This window comes from Phyllopteryx taeniolatus, chromosome 1 (genome assembly GCF_024500385.1).
Source record: "Phyllopteryx taeniolatus isolate TA_2022b chromosome 1, UOR_Ptae_1.2, whole genome shotgun sequence".
NCBI lineage: Eukaryota > Metazoa > Chordata > Actinopteri > Syngnathiformes > Syngnathidae > Phyllopteryx > Phyllopteryx taeniolatus.
The window spans coordinates 12,308,904-12,322,855 of record NC_084502.1 but is presented as its reverse complement, the minus strand read 5'-3'; the positions used below and the strand labels follow the sequence as shown (position 1 = coordinate 12,322,855).

Below are 13,952 nucleotides of genomic sequence, written 5' to 3'. Positions count from 1 at the left end.
AGCGCCTTAGAACAGTACACATATCACAATCAGACAGAATATTAGAAGTAGCTCTCAGTGGAACTGATGAGTGCAGAAATATACCAATGCAGCCACAAAAATAAGCAGAATGAGTGATGAATGAATATCTTGTTCCAGTGTCCATTCTTTGTGAGGATTAGGATGTTTTGAAAAGCAAAAGCAATTCCTCTCTTTCACGGTCACCCTGCAAGTAGGCCCACAGCAGATAAAGAGGGTGGGGTGAGGGTCCAGGATCTGCGGTGAGCGCCCCCATCTTTCCTCACAGAGCTGCTGGGTGGCAAACGCACACGGTAGGCTCCACGCTTCTGCATGAAACGGAAGGGGGCGCTATTCTGCAAACAGAGTCACTGGCGGTGGCAGATGGTTAAAGGAATGAAAGGCAGATGGAAAAATCACAACATGTTCATCGTTGTCAGCTTTGTGTTTTGGGGTGAGCTGGTTCTCTTGGGTGAATGAAGAACACAAGTGCAAGTTGGATGCGTTAAAAAAACTAAATAAAATAAAAAAAACACCCAGTCAGTTGGCTGAAGCAAACAGTAAAGTCGTCTTCTTTCCCTTCGGGCTTGTCCCTTTCAAGGTCACCACAGCGCGTCATCCTATCTCCTGCATCCTCCTCTCGAACACCAACAGCCCTCATGTCTTCCCTCACGACATCCATCAACCTTCTCTTTGGTCTTCCTCTCGCTCTCTTGCCTGGCAGCTCCATCCTCATCATCCTTCTACCAATATAGTCACTATTTCTCCTCTGGACGTGTCCGAACCATCCAAGTCATCTCTCTCTCTCACTTTGTCTCCATAACATCGAACCTTGGCCATCTCTCTGATGAGCTCATTTCTAACCCTCTCCAACCTCCTCACCACTGTCTTCTAAACTTTGCCCTTCATCCTAGCAGATTCTCTTCTGTGACATAACACACCCGACACCTTCCTCCACCCGTTCCAACTTGCTCGGACCTTCCTTACCACACTCACCGTTGTTTTGGACAGTTGACCCCAAATATTTAAAGTCCTCCACCTTTGCTATCTCTTCTCCCTGTAGCCTCACTCTTCCCCCAGCGCCCCTCTCATTCATGCACATATATTTTGTCTTACTTCGGCTAATCTTCATTCCTCTCCTTTCCAGTCCTTGCCTCACCTTTCTAAATGTTCCTCCACTTGCAGATCACAATGTCTTCTGCGAACATCATGGTCCACGGGGATTACAGTGTAACCTCATCTGTCAGCCTATACATCACCACTGCAAACAGGAAGGGGCTCAGGGCTGATCCCTGATGCACTTCTAGTCCCAGGGCCCTGTGCATTTGGGGGGACCCTGGCTGTCTGGCAGCAGGGGGCCCAAAGCAACCCCCAGTCGACAAATATTTTTTGAAGGGGGCCCTCAATTAAGGTGTTGTATGGGGTCCAGAATCAGGGGCTACACCCCTGCTTATTGGAGGGGATTGTATTTATTTTGAAGCAGCGCTAAAATGTATACGGAGTGATCAACATACAGCTGTTGCTATGGTTACATTTTAAATGAGTGCAGGGTGAGAAATTCTGGGAAGAAAAATGTGTCTGCAAGAGAGTGACAGTGAGAACACAAAGTGGCCGAGAAACGCACACAACTTTGAGACCTCAGCAAACACGCCTGTCAGAATAAAGCCGGCAGTGTGTGTGTGTGTGTGTGTGTGTGTGTGTGTGTGCGTGCCGGACAGACATAGGGAGACGAGATTTAAAGAAAATGTATTTTGTTACTCCTACATAAGAGGACAAGCTGTAATGTCGACTTAAACGTAGTCACTTCAGAACGTGCTCGAGAACAATGATGAAATGCTCTTCAGCTATCTTTCTATCCATGGCATCTGATAAATATACAATATTACTGTGTGTGTGGGGGGGGGGGGGGGGGGTTGTCGCACATGCACGCACGCAAAAGTGCTGACGCTCATCCCTGACTCGGCATTTTTGGGAGGGGAACTTGACAGGGAACACGCAGCTAGTCCTCCTCGTTTCTCCAATTTCTCGATTTGAAGTAAGACAAATTCAGTGCTGCCTTTTACTTTTATTTAATTCGATTATTCTTTTGCATACCACACTGAGAATCACAGTTCTATGCCAACACTCGCAACCGTGTGCACCTTGAGAGATGAGACCCAAAAGGTTTAATGAGCAGCAGGCAAACAAAGCTGACAAGGCGGCGGCGGACCGGTCAGGACACCCAAACGGAGACTTTTTATAGCGCGTGCAGTGTAAAACACTCCCGAGCGGTTGAAAGGGAGGAATCAAATCCCGCAGTTACACGCACGGCGGAAGAATTAATTGGAAAGATGGCTGCAGGCGGAACGTGTCCATTGTTGGAATTTGACCCAAGAGAACACGAAGCGGCCGAGAAGAGGAGATCAAAACGGAGGTTGGGAGATTTTCCCAGTCGACGCTCGCCTTCGCCTTCCTTCTCATGCGCGCCACGCAAAAAGAGAATAAGCGACATGTATTCTTTAAGATAATGTCGCTCTCATTGTCCAGATGAAGTGCACACAGCAGACTGTTACATATTTGTTGTTTGTTTATGTGCAAGTTAGCAGCTTCTTCGCCCATAGAAGAAGTCAGCAAATTTTGCTATGGATGGGAATAAAAGGTGCAAGACTTCGTTCAGATGCCAGTGACGAATGCGTGGCTCTTAAAGATCCTGTAAAATCAATTCAAGGATTTGTTTCGAAGTACGTTATGCATGTTTGAAGATCATTAAGATCGGAGAATCATGTAGAAATCATTTGTGGAGATATTGCGTGGGGGCGTGGCCAAAAGGAGGCCCGATGACACACTTCGGCACGAGCGTTCCTTTGCAACATTGCGCTATCACCATTTTTTTTTTCATATTCATATTGCGCATAATTCACCGTACTGCTGAATTTGGAGTGTCTACTGTAATTGTGGGGTAGTAAAAGTCTTCCTAAAACAAAACTGCAAAGAACAAAAGAAACGAACACATTAAAATGTGCACGGTGGACAGTGCTTCTGTGCATTACTGCATGATGAAGAGTTTGAAAGGTCTTGAAGAGTACAGAAAGTGTTTGTAAAAGTATGGTCGAGGTTAATAAGAGTGTGTAGAAGATGAATAAGAGGTTTGTACATCTTGAAAATACGTATAAATAATGGCAAAAACATTGCGGATTTCACGTATTCCGGCTAGGGTCCGGAACCGCACCCCCGCAATAAATGAGAGTTATCGGCGTTTATCGGGCAAAATTGCCACACGCGGTTAGTTAGCTAGATGCGCCCCCAGCCCGGAACTGCTTCTTCCCTTCGGACAGGCCGCCAGTTGTGAGTGCCTCGTCGGCCGTGAGTGCGCGCACGTCACTGGGAGAATGCAGACCGGCGGAGGAGAGGGCATTCCGACGTTACAGCCAGCGTGGCCGCTTTCCAGTGCCCGGTGCATCAGCCCTGCGACGACCCGCTGGCATCTATTTCACGTTGATCAATTTTGTGTAGGAATTTTCTTATCTTTTTGCGCTGCCCCTGCTTTATTGTTTCGCACATCCGATTCTGATTCGATCTCTTTAATTCGTCATCAAATAAAGTTGAACTGTTTCCACAATCACGCCGACTTGCGTGGCGCAAACGTGTGTGGGATTTGGGACGAGGGCAGAAGTCGCCATGTTCAATAATACTCTAATATTCACGTGCCCGACAATAAATACTACACGTACAAATGATATCTGTGAAGAACATTGCAAAGTTGGCAAAATGTATGCAGTTAACATTGCACTTGCTGTATTATGCTCTTATTCTGAACGACGAAGCACATCACTTCATGTAGCGGAAGTAGCAACACTTAGCAACCGATACGCCCGACGTCACCAACATACATCACGTAAAACACAAAGCGCATTCACGTGCAACAAGTCACGGCTGTTGCCAACAAGACACTTACAGCACACTTGTGTGGCGTTACTCACTTTGTCACTTATGCGCCGGGCCGAACAAAACTTCCAAAACACTCTCTTCTTCCAAGCCGTGTCAACTTGACCACTCGAACGATGAACACAAAAGTAGGAAATGCTTCAGGCATCCACAGTAAATTACAGAGATGAACATTGAGGGTCTTTTCTACAGACTGTCTGTGTATCGTTGGCACGGCGACCCGGAGTCCCGGTCTCGGTCTACACGCGCTGACCCAACCAAAACACTAAGTGAAATAAAAATGGTTCAATTGGGGTGAGGGGTGCGCCTCCGCGTCTCAAATACACGATCAATGAGCTGATGGACCGATCCGCTTAGCTAATCTTGAAAATCAGATTGCAGATTAGCCAACTAATATCTAGTCTGCCTCTGTGTCTATTTTGAGCCATTCAACGAGACGTCGGCCTTTTACACGGATGGCGGGTCGAGCCGGGTTTCACGGGCACGTTTACGATCCAGCCGGCTGAAATTGGAGACATGTCTGAGCGGCCGATTACCGCCCCAATTCTTTGCCCTTTATTTCATGATGTAACACATCACAAGAGCACTGCTGAAAATCGTTGCACACACGCTAGGTTACGTTTTTTGTGAAGTTGTTCGGGGGTCCAGCGCTGCGGAGGACTTATAAGAGTCTTGGCAGCTGCATACACGAGTTCAAGTGACTTTCACTTGAATGCTTTAGCGCTGATTCCTGCAGTCGAACGTGGAATTATAGCCAGGATGTCAATACACAGGTGTCTGAGGCTTTAAGGCAGAATTAAACTGTGATATTTTATATACAAGATATACAGCACGGTGAGAGGCGCCGAGCAGGTGTGGGTCTACTTATTGCCCCCCGGCTCAGCGCCTGTACGTTGGGGTTCACCCCGGTGGACGAGAGGGTAGCCTCCCTCCGCCTTCGGGTGGGGGGACGGGTCCTGACTGTTGTTTGTGCCTATGCGGCAAACAGCAGTTCAGAGTACCCACCCTTTTTGGAGTCCTTGGAAGGGGTGCTGGAGAGCGCTCCCGCTGGGGACTCCATCGTTCTGCTGGGGGACTTCAATGATCACGTGGGCAATGACAGTGAGACCTGAAAGGGCGTGATTTGGAGGAACGGCCCCCCCGATCAGAACCCGAGCGGTGTTCTGTTATTGGACTTCTGTGCTCATCACGGATTGTCCATAACGAACACCATGTTCAAGGATAAGGGTGTCCACACGTGCACTTGGCACCAGGACACCCTAGGTCGCCGTTCGACTTTGTGGTCGTGTCATCGGACTTGCGGCCGCATGTCTCGGACACTCGGGTGAAGAGAGGGGCGGAGCTGTCAACTGATCACCACCTGGTGGTGAGTTGGCTCCGACGGTGGGGGAAGATGCCGGTCCGACGTGGCAGGCCCAAACGTATTGTGAGGGTCTGCTGGGAATGTCTGGCGGAATCCCCTGTCAGAAGGAGTTTCAACTCCACCTCCGACAGAACTTTGCTGACGTTCCGGGGGAGGCGGGGGACATTGAGTCCGACGACCCGCGGACCCAGGACACGCCGGAGAGACTGTGTCTCTCGGCTGGCCCGGGAGCGCCTCGGGATCCCCCCGGCAGAGCTGGATGAAGTGGCTGGGGAGATGGAAGTCTGGGCGTCCCTGCTAAAGCTACTGCCCCCGCGACCCGACCTCGGATAAGCGGAGAAAAATTGATGGATGGATGAATGGATATCCAGCATTGAGGAGTAACTAATTACATGTCACAAGATTACCTAACTTACTTATTACGAGCAGAAAATGTGCAATTAAATTACAGTTGCTTTTTTAGTTCAGTTGCTGGTTTGTCATTTGAAGTTATATTGTCAACATTTATGGATTTGTGCCAAAAAGAATCACACAAAACTTTAAATCGCAAACAAAATCAAGACTGTCTTCAAAACTCCTTGAATTGCAAGCAAAAAATAAGACACAGAGAGGTATACGGAGCCTATCCCAGCTATGTTCGGGCGAGAGGCGGGGTACCCCCTGAACTGGTCGCCAGCCAATCGCAGGGCACGTAGAAACAAACAACCAGTCGCGCACACATTCATACGTTAGCATAGCATACACAGGAAGTCAGCTATCCCGTGACGTTCCGCGTATGGCGGATTTTGTCTTGCTCTTTACTCAGAAGAGAGTGAGAGTCAATCGAGCGCAGCCCCGACAGACGCGTTCGTCATCAAGAGTATTAATAACCAGCGGGACCGTATTTGGAGTTGCCGCGGGCCGCTCGCCAACCTCGACTCGTATTCACACGAGCGGTTATTTGTGACACACCACGTAAGGAAAGGTCACGCTGACGGCGAGAGCGCCTGCGACAGCTCTGACAAGGTCCGACAAACTCCAGAACCCGCTCCAAACAAAGCGAACGCTACGGATGGCCCGAGCGAGCTTACCCGAGGTGACCGGCTTTCTGCTCTACATCTGCGCTCACCGTTTGATTGAGTGTGCCTAAAAGGTCACGGAAATTAGGGATATAAAAGAAAGAGGTGCTTCTTTAAATGGGGTCCGTGAGCCATAAATTGCCGCTCGAAAAATCATTTGCAAAGAGTGGTATCATTTTTAAAAAAAGGACATACAGTACCTTCATACGGGGAGCTGCTAAAGCGGGGCTGTCAAACTCATTTTTGTTGTGGGCCAAATTGTTGGTACGGTTTCCCTCAGAGCGCCGTTTTGACTGCCAAAGCGTGGAAATGTTTTGTACGGCCTCATCAAGGCAAGATGCGAGGGGGGGGGGCTCGACGTTTACTCATTAAATGTTTGCGTGTGCAGTAGATTCTCATGAAAGAAAAAAAGATTTTGGGTGTTCTGGCGTTGGATTCCAGCGCCCTTTAACATTAAACAGGGCTACTGTTAAACCCTCCCACCCCTATCAAGGAAAAAAATGCTTGAAAAAAAATTGCAACATCATCACATTTGAGGATTTCAAATTTTGGTCAAGATTTTAATGAGAATCATGGAAGTTGTTGCAAATGATTTGCTCTCACAGGCCACATAAAATGATGTGGTGGGCCAGATTTGGCCCCCCGGGCCTTGAGTTTGACACCAGCGTACTAAACCAGTGACTCCTCGCTACTTTAGCTTTGGGCCAATCAAAAGCTCTGATATGATTGCGACAACACGTAAATCTGACGTGCGGCATCCGATCTATTCTCAAGCCGAGTTGTCCGAGTGAGGCACGGCGAGCTCAGCGAAATATTTGTGGCTTGGAAGGCACGTACTGAACTTCAAAACTTTGGAAGTTTTCCAACGTGGAGAAACCTCTGCTTTTGCAACACATCGGTGATTGCCTTGCTTGTCATATGGAGAAAAAAAATGATTCCACTCATGTCTTTTTCTTTGTGGAAATTCAACTCGCTGGTCGCTCTTTTGAAAGCTAGGCCATCTGTAAAAGCTGCTAAATAGAATTTATTTATTTTTTGTCAGCACTGATTGCACTTTTCGCAGACGTGGTTAGTGGAAGCAGTTCAGGTCAGCCTAGTAACGATGGGTGTCTTATTTGGGGGGTGGGGACTGCACACCTCGAGGAATATTTGCTGAAATCTGAGGATTTGGACAATTTTACAGGAAGTTAAACAAAACGATTAATAAATTCTCGTTTATTTGAATAATCGATTAGTTGTCGATTAATTCAATTGTTGCACCTTTAATGCATATTGAATTGAACTCAATTGAGTTTGGCCACATTGCTTTCTATTAAACAGGCCATGAATAGCAAGGTTGAAACGTAAAACGGCATTTAGGGGTGCACGTTTGATCGGCAGAAGTATTACGAGGCGGTCCGCGGGGAGGGGAAAAAAAAAATAAAAAATCTCCAGTCCAAAAGTTTGAGAACCGCTTATTAAAACATCAGTTGTGGCAAGATTACTAACAGCGGGCACAAGTCTCCAACAAATGGTCTTGAAATGCTTGTTTGCAGACAACTACAACGGCATCTGATATTTCTCATGCATTTTAATAGAAAAGAATAAGAAATTAGTCAATTACGCCTCAGATTTTCAACGAAGAATTGAAGTTCCATTTCTGAGTCAGGTATTGTCACAATCACAAAAAGGGAACCCATTCCAAATCAAACACACATCGTGAGGATTTGCCGAGTGCGGCGCGCACACGTTGCAGAGTGCAGCGGGCGATGTCACAAATCCAAAGCGAGGCCACACTGCGCTTGCTCAGGTGTTGCTTTTAATCAAGACGTTTTGCTTTGCTGGGCCCAAAGAGCAAGACGAGGCGCAAAAACACACCAAAAAAACTACGATCCGGCGTCGAGCCAACAAACTGCGGCTGGCAATGCAGACGAGGGCCGTGTGGCGATAGGCACGCACGCCTTTTGTCGTTGCTGGATAAAAGACAGACACACACAGTAACAGTTACGTTGTTTTTCGTCACACCATCCTGCGAACCTTTAAAACGGTATTAACCCTTCATAGGGCACTGGGTGAAATATTTGGCAAGGGGTTATTTTTAGCCCAGCCAGCTGGGACGGGCTCCAGCGGAAGACGGTACAGATGGATTATCACGAGCCTTTGGCGCTGACTGGTTGGCGCAAATAACATTCCAACAGCCTTCGAGTGAGCTGTACGCTGTCCGTCATGTTTCACTCTCTAAAACTGAGTCTGTGCCCAAATAAGGCAAACGGGTCTCATCGGGCACGTGTGCACGCATTTTTGGGGTCAGGTGCCCAAGCCAAAATCGTTCATACAATTAAGAAAAAACAGTAGCGTATGGATTATCCATTTATTTCTGTTAACGCAACCAACACAGTGAATCTTACAATTATGAACAAAGGAGGTGAAAGGAAACAGAGATAAAGATAAAGATAAAGTAGAGATAAAGTCCAAGCGCTGTTCAAATGGCAGCTTTTTGTCATATGCAAAAATGCGAGCAAGTGTTGCACACCCTCTTCGAAATGTGCACAATGAATGAAAACATACACATTCAAACTCCTGTTAAATGGGAGACAAAACACAACTGCCACCATTGAAAGTGCCTCTGCTTTACCCCAAATAAATGTCCGCTGTTCTAGAAGGATTTTCCTGATGTTTTTCCGCAGCATCTGTGGGGTCTCATTGTCCAATAGTATTAGTCAGAAGAAGAATACACAGCAATCGAAAGCATCAACGTCAAATACCATTTACTGGATGTAGAAGTCTCTCAAGGAGCATTGATTGACTTTCTGTCGCTCGGATTAATAAAGCAGATGCCTGTGAATATTCTCATTCGTCCATGTCCTTTCATTCTCAGGCCATCGAATCGATGGCGACTGGACCGTCGTGCTCGTCTTAGAAGACGTTTGGCCTCGCATCCGAGCGAGCGGGCTTCGTCAGTTCGTGCGACGAGGCTTAGTTAGGGCGCACGAGCCAGAGTTTGTGCGGAAGAAGCAACTATTTATGCTCCAACTTGCCCCACACCACTTCTTTGGAATGCAAAAAAGTAGAAGCCGTTAAGCCGCCAGGCCGAGTCCAAGTTGCAGAGTAAATAGTCCGACCTCAGCCTTGTTGCACCAACAGATGAAGGCCAAACGTCTTCTAAGACGAGCAGAACGGTCCGGCTGCCTTCCATTCAACGCCCTGAGAACGGAGCACATTATGGCAGACTAGCCATTCGGTTTCGCTAACGACTTAGCGACAGCCCGAGCGAACATTTTCCACGTACTTGTGAGAAAATGTCTTCCCCAAACCCGATGGTGGAGGTTCGCTTCTCAGTCGGTCCCTTCAGAAGCGCTTCAGGGACTTTAAGATTAACATCTAAGCCGACACAAAACAACATTTGGCTCGGGCAGAACATCAAATAAGATTATGTGCGTTTGGTCGATGACAGAGCTTGTGTAAACATTGCGTGGTGATGACAATAAAAAGAAGAATTCACGTCACCTGTTGCGGACTCTCGAGCGACTCGCTGCCGGACCTCGCACGTCCTCGCCTCACCGCAAAATGTCTCCGGAAGAGCAGAGGATGACGATGGCTAAAGTCGCAACAAGACCCCATTACTAAATGATCCATGACAGGAGTGAAGTCACAACGCAGGACCAGGAAACTGGGTCAAGCGGACCCTGAGAGAGCACGCTAGAACCGCGCGCAGGCGTACCAGACGCCACCGGAACCCGCGAGAGACGGACGGAGAAAATGAAAGCTCGGGAGAACAGCCGAGGCGAGGAGACCATTCGCCAGAAGGAAAGGTGTGCACAAGTCGGCTGAGAAAGGATGAAAGAACATCAATACAGAACAGAGGGTGAATCCCGGAAGACGCGGCCCATCGTTGAATTATCAAACAGCGGAGGCCAGTTTGCGAAGTTGCTTGAAAAAGGATTGACGGCTCGAAGCGCACATGCCGACGAAAAGCGATGTGGCCCACATTTGCGCCGCTCCCGAAAACTCATTTGGGCCCGAGCCGGGGGCGCAAATGCCGTCGCCGTCGCCAAAGAAAGCGACACCCGAAAACCATCTGCTCGGCGCATAACCAAACACAAGAGAGCTGCCAAGAGAGAACGCCACTTTTATTACAACTCAGTGTTGGACTAAACGGGCGTTAAACATAGAAATTCAAATCAGCATTTTACAAATCCAGCCATTCAAAAATACACATTGCAATCACATGACACAACATGAAAAGAAGGAAGTCTGCCAGTGACATTTGCTAAAGTTGACAATTGGCACAGAAGCTCTGAATGTATTGCAACACGAGTGCGCGGGAAGTAAAGCCGTCGCACGGCGTGCTCGATTTGAATCGTGGAGCGACGTTTTCACGATCAGGCCCTGAGGTGAGAAATCATTCACCAGCACACGATATTGCTCGTCCAAGTTGACGGACTATTTTTGCAGCTCGAAAGTCCGTCGCGAGGACCAAAAATCGACCCGGTTCCATTTGTGCCATCCTGACGCCAGCCAACGACGGTCGAGCCTCGACACACGAGAGAGCCGACTCGCCGGCTTTTCCAGATACGAGCTGACGTTCGGGTATTGTTTTTTTTTTTTTTCCTTTTTACTTTGACCTGAAATACGGGTGCCGTGCGGCGGCAGTGAACGCAACGTTGCTCACGTGACGACGAGCAGCAGTTTGCCAAATCTTGAAAAAGAGGCATTTGCCACGCCCACTTGGACTTTTCAAAAGAGGATTACATGTTGGGTATTTAGAACCACCGTATAACGTCTGCTAGCTTAATGCTATCGCTTAACAGGAAATGCCATAGACGGGCCAAGAAATAGCATCTATGTTATAAAGCTTTAAGCAATGGATACTTGAACACAAACTGTGGAGCAACACATAGGTAGACAATATAACAAGACTGACAGGCATATATTCTTTATCCTCTGCAAAAAGAAAAACATATTACTGACGTTTACTGAGGCTACGTTCACACCGCAGGCAGGGTGCCCGATTTGGATTCTTTGTTAAAGCCAATCGTTTTATGTAGTCCTTCACATTCCAAAAACAAATGTGATTTTGTGCAACCAAGGCCACCATTTTCTTTCATTTATCAGTTGCAAAGCATCTTCTTTTGGCCAATGACTGTTTTCTGCTCCTTCGTCCTCCGTTTGCTTTTGTGGCGCGTTCGATCAATTTTAACTTTTAATAACGTATACGTCGGAAGAGCGCGACCACTGCGCGTCCAGACTGCACTTGTATCGGACACACATTCAATTTATCTCCACATACGAAAGACGCCTGTATCGTACTGTTCACATTGACACGGAAAAAATCGGATATGTCACATTGGGGGGGGGAATCGGAATTGAGCTGCAGTGTGAATGAAGCCTTCACATTCTATCTACCTGTGTTTTTACAGTTCTGTATTATTAAAATAAAATAAACATTACCAAAAAATTGGTGGTTGTCTTTGGGCGGGAGGTTAGCTGGAACGGATTAATGGCATTAATATTGGCTTCTCTATTAATTTCAATGGCAAAAGACGATTTTAGATAAGTGTTTTGAGTTATGCACGTGGTCACGGAATGAATTAAAGTCGCATCTCAAGGCACCCCAAAAAAAAAAAAAAAAAAACCTTCAACGAGGTCTTCAAATATGGCAAATTTGTCTTGCTTCTCTTCCACACGGCAAAGATGGACGACACGTTCGTTGTTAGAAAAAGGAAATAATGTGAACGGGGGCGACATTTCATTGTGTGTGTGCGTGTGTGTGTGGGGGGCGGGGGGGGGGGGGGGAATGACTACATTAGTGGAGTGACAGCAACTTTTGGGAGCATTTGTTGTAACCCTGAAAACATCTCCTGCTGCTCACTCAGTGCTAGAAAACACAACATGCACACCCGCACAAAACATTTCTCCGGAAGTGACATTGCGCACACACGCAAACACACACACACTGCAGGTCTCCTTGGGAAGCATAAAAATCTGTACAACTTTAAAATCTCTTAATTTTCCAAAAACTAGAGCTGAGAATGAAAGGTAGTTGTCGTCCATTTGTTAAGGTAGGAACACTCAGGGTTGGTAGCGCAATGCCTCCGACCTTCTGCCGTCCGTGCCGCAGAAACGAGGCTCAGGCCGAGCGGACAGCCCCGCCGATCGGCGGCGATCGCTTCCACTTGCGAACCCGAAGGCCAACTAACGCATTCAAACGTGGCTCTCGTTGGCACGGGGGCAGCCTGAGCCCTTCATTTGTTAGTGTTCGCTACAGAAGTGCTCCTTTATTCCCGCATGGCAGTGAAATCTCCTGTGCCTGTAAAAGTTTTTAAAAAAAAGAAAGAAAAGGAGAAAAAAAGTATCCCCACTCCTCCGCCGCAGAGCTGAAATGGTTGAGAGTAGCGCGGGAAGCACTGGGCTGGCTTCAGTTCGCCACCCGTTTTACTCCCAACGTCCTCGGGTGTCCCACAAGTTGTCGACGGGAGCGCGTCTGCCGTGCGTGTGCGCGTTCCTGGGAGCGCTGCGGTGCGAGGGCGCAGGGGAAACTATTTGTCAGTCTATCTCCAGGTCCATCAACTTGTTGCGCGAGCGCGGAGTGTGCCCGGCGTTGCGGCAGCAGCACTGGGCGCAAACCAGGCCCAGGACCAGCGAGAAGAGGCCCACACCTGCAGACGGCACACCGATGACAAATTGGACATTTTGGCGTTTTTATTGCCGCTGCAGGCGGCCGCGCGAAGCGCAGATTCTCAAACTCTCAAAAACTTCGAGGGACCGCTTGCAGGGGAGAGCTTTTTCCAAAACATAACTATCATGTGTACTCCTAAATACAACATAAATAAGAATACAAAATACAAAATAGTTCCCCATTTTTAAGGGGGGAAACAATTTATATTTTACGATAAGAATGGGGTTGAGGTCAGGCTTCTGAAGTTTGGGTCCTTCCTCTGACTTTTGCCTGTGCTGCGTAGGATAGTTTCCACGGCAATACAATAACATCATCATCCATAACATTGTCCAACAGTTCAAAAGGTTTTTTTTTTGTGTTATTTTGAAATGATGATTGCACATGCTGGTCCCACGTGAGAAGCTAACATCGGAAGTACACAGAAGCACTACAATGGGATGGAATTATTCTTTTTTCAAGACCGCCACTATTCTCCCGCTGCCTGAAGTGCCACTGACACTCCGGATGTTTATATAACCAAAATATTTGATCAGTATTTTTGAATACACCCAGCAATAACAGCCCCAGGGTCAGCCTAGGCACAATTCGCTGATTGGCTTCATCTTTCCATCTTATTTAAATCCACAGTACAATGACGGGGGCAGCTGTGATTGAGGCGCACGTGTAAGTTGTTTTACCTATCGATGCTGAAACACCGTACAAGAGGGGCAACTTTAAGGACTCCCACACTGTAAATGAAAGAAGAAAGCAGAAGAATTGGTGAATTTGTGTTGGAAAAGCACAACGTCACATAGATTGAACACACTCCTCACCGGCGAATCGGACTGTCAGGAAGATTCGGGGTGACGTCAGCTCCCCGGCTTGGGTCCAGGCTCCCGTGGAGGCCGACAGGTACCAGGGAGTGGCCACACAGTGGTACTCCCCGCTGTCGCTACGACACACAACGTGTTGA

General features: G+C 47.7%; 1 protein-coding gene across 2 annotated transcripts in view; it reads right to left on the bottom strand.

The window, feature by feature from the left end:
- Positions 1-10,433: 10,433 nt before the first annotated feature.
- The window catches only part of LOC133477493 (prostaglandin F2 receptor negative regulator-like), a 44,151-nt gene continuing 40,632 nt past the window's right edge, over positions 10,434-13,952 (bottom strand). For both annotated transcript variants that reach the window (XM_061772311.1, XM_061772302.1), the window contains exons 13-15: positions 13,813-13,931; positions 13,678-13,728; positions 10,434-12,980 (exon numbers count right to left, since the gene is read on the bottom strand). In XM_061772311.1, the coding sequence (XP_061628295.1) occupies positions 12,868-12,980; positions 13,678-13,728; positions 13,813-13,931 (283 nt within the window). In that variant the 3' untranslated portion in view covers positions 10,434-12,867. The remainder of the gene's footprint in view (positions 12,981-13,677; positions 13,729-13,812; positions 13,932-13,952) is intronic.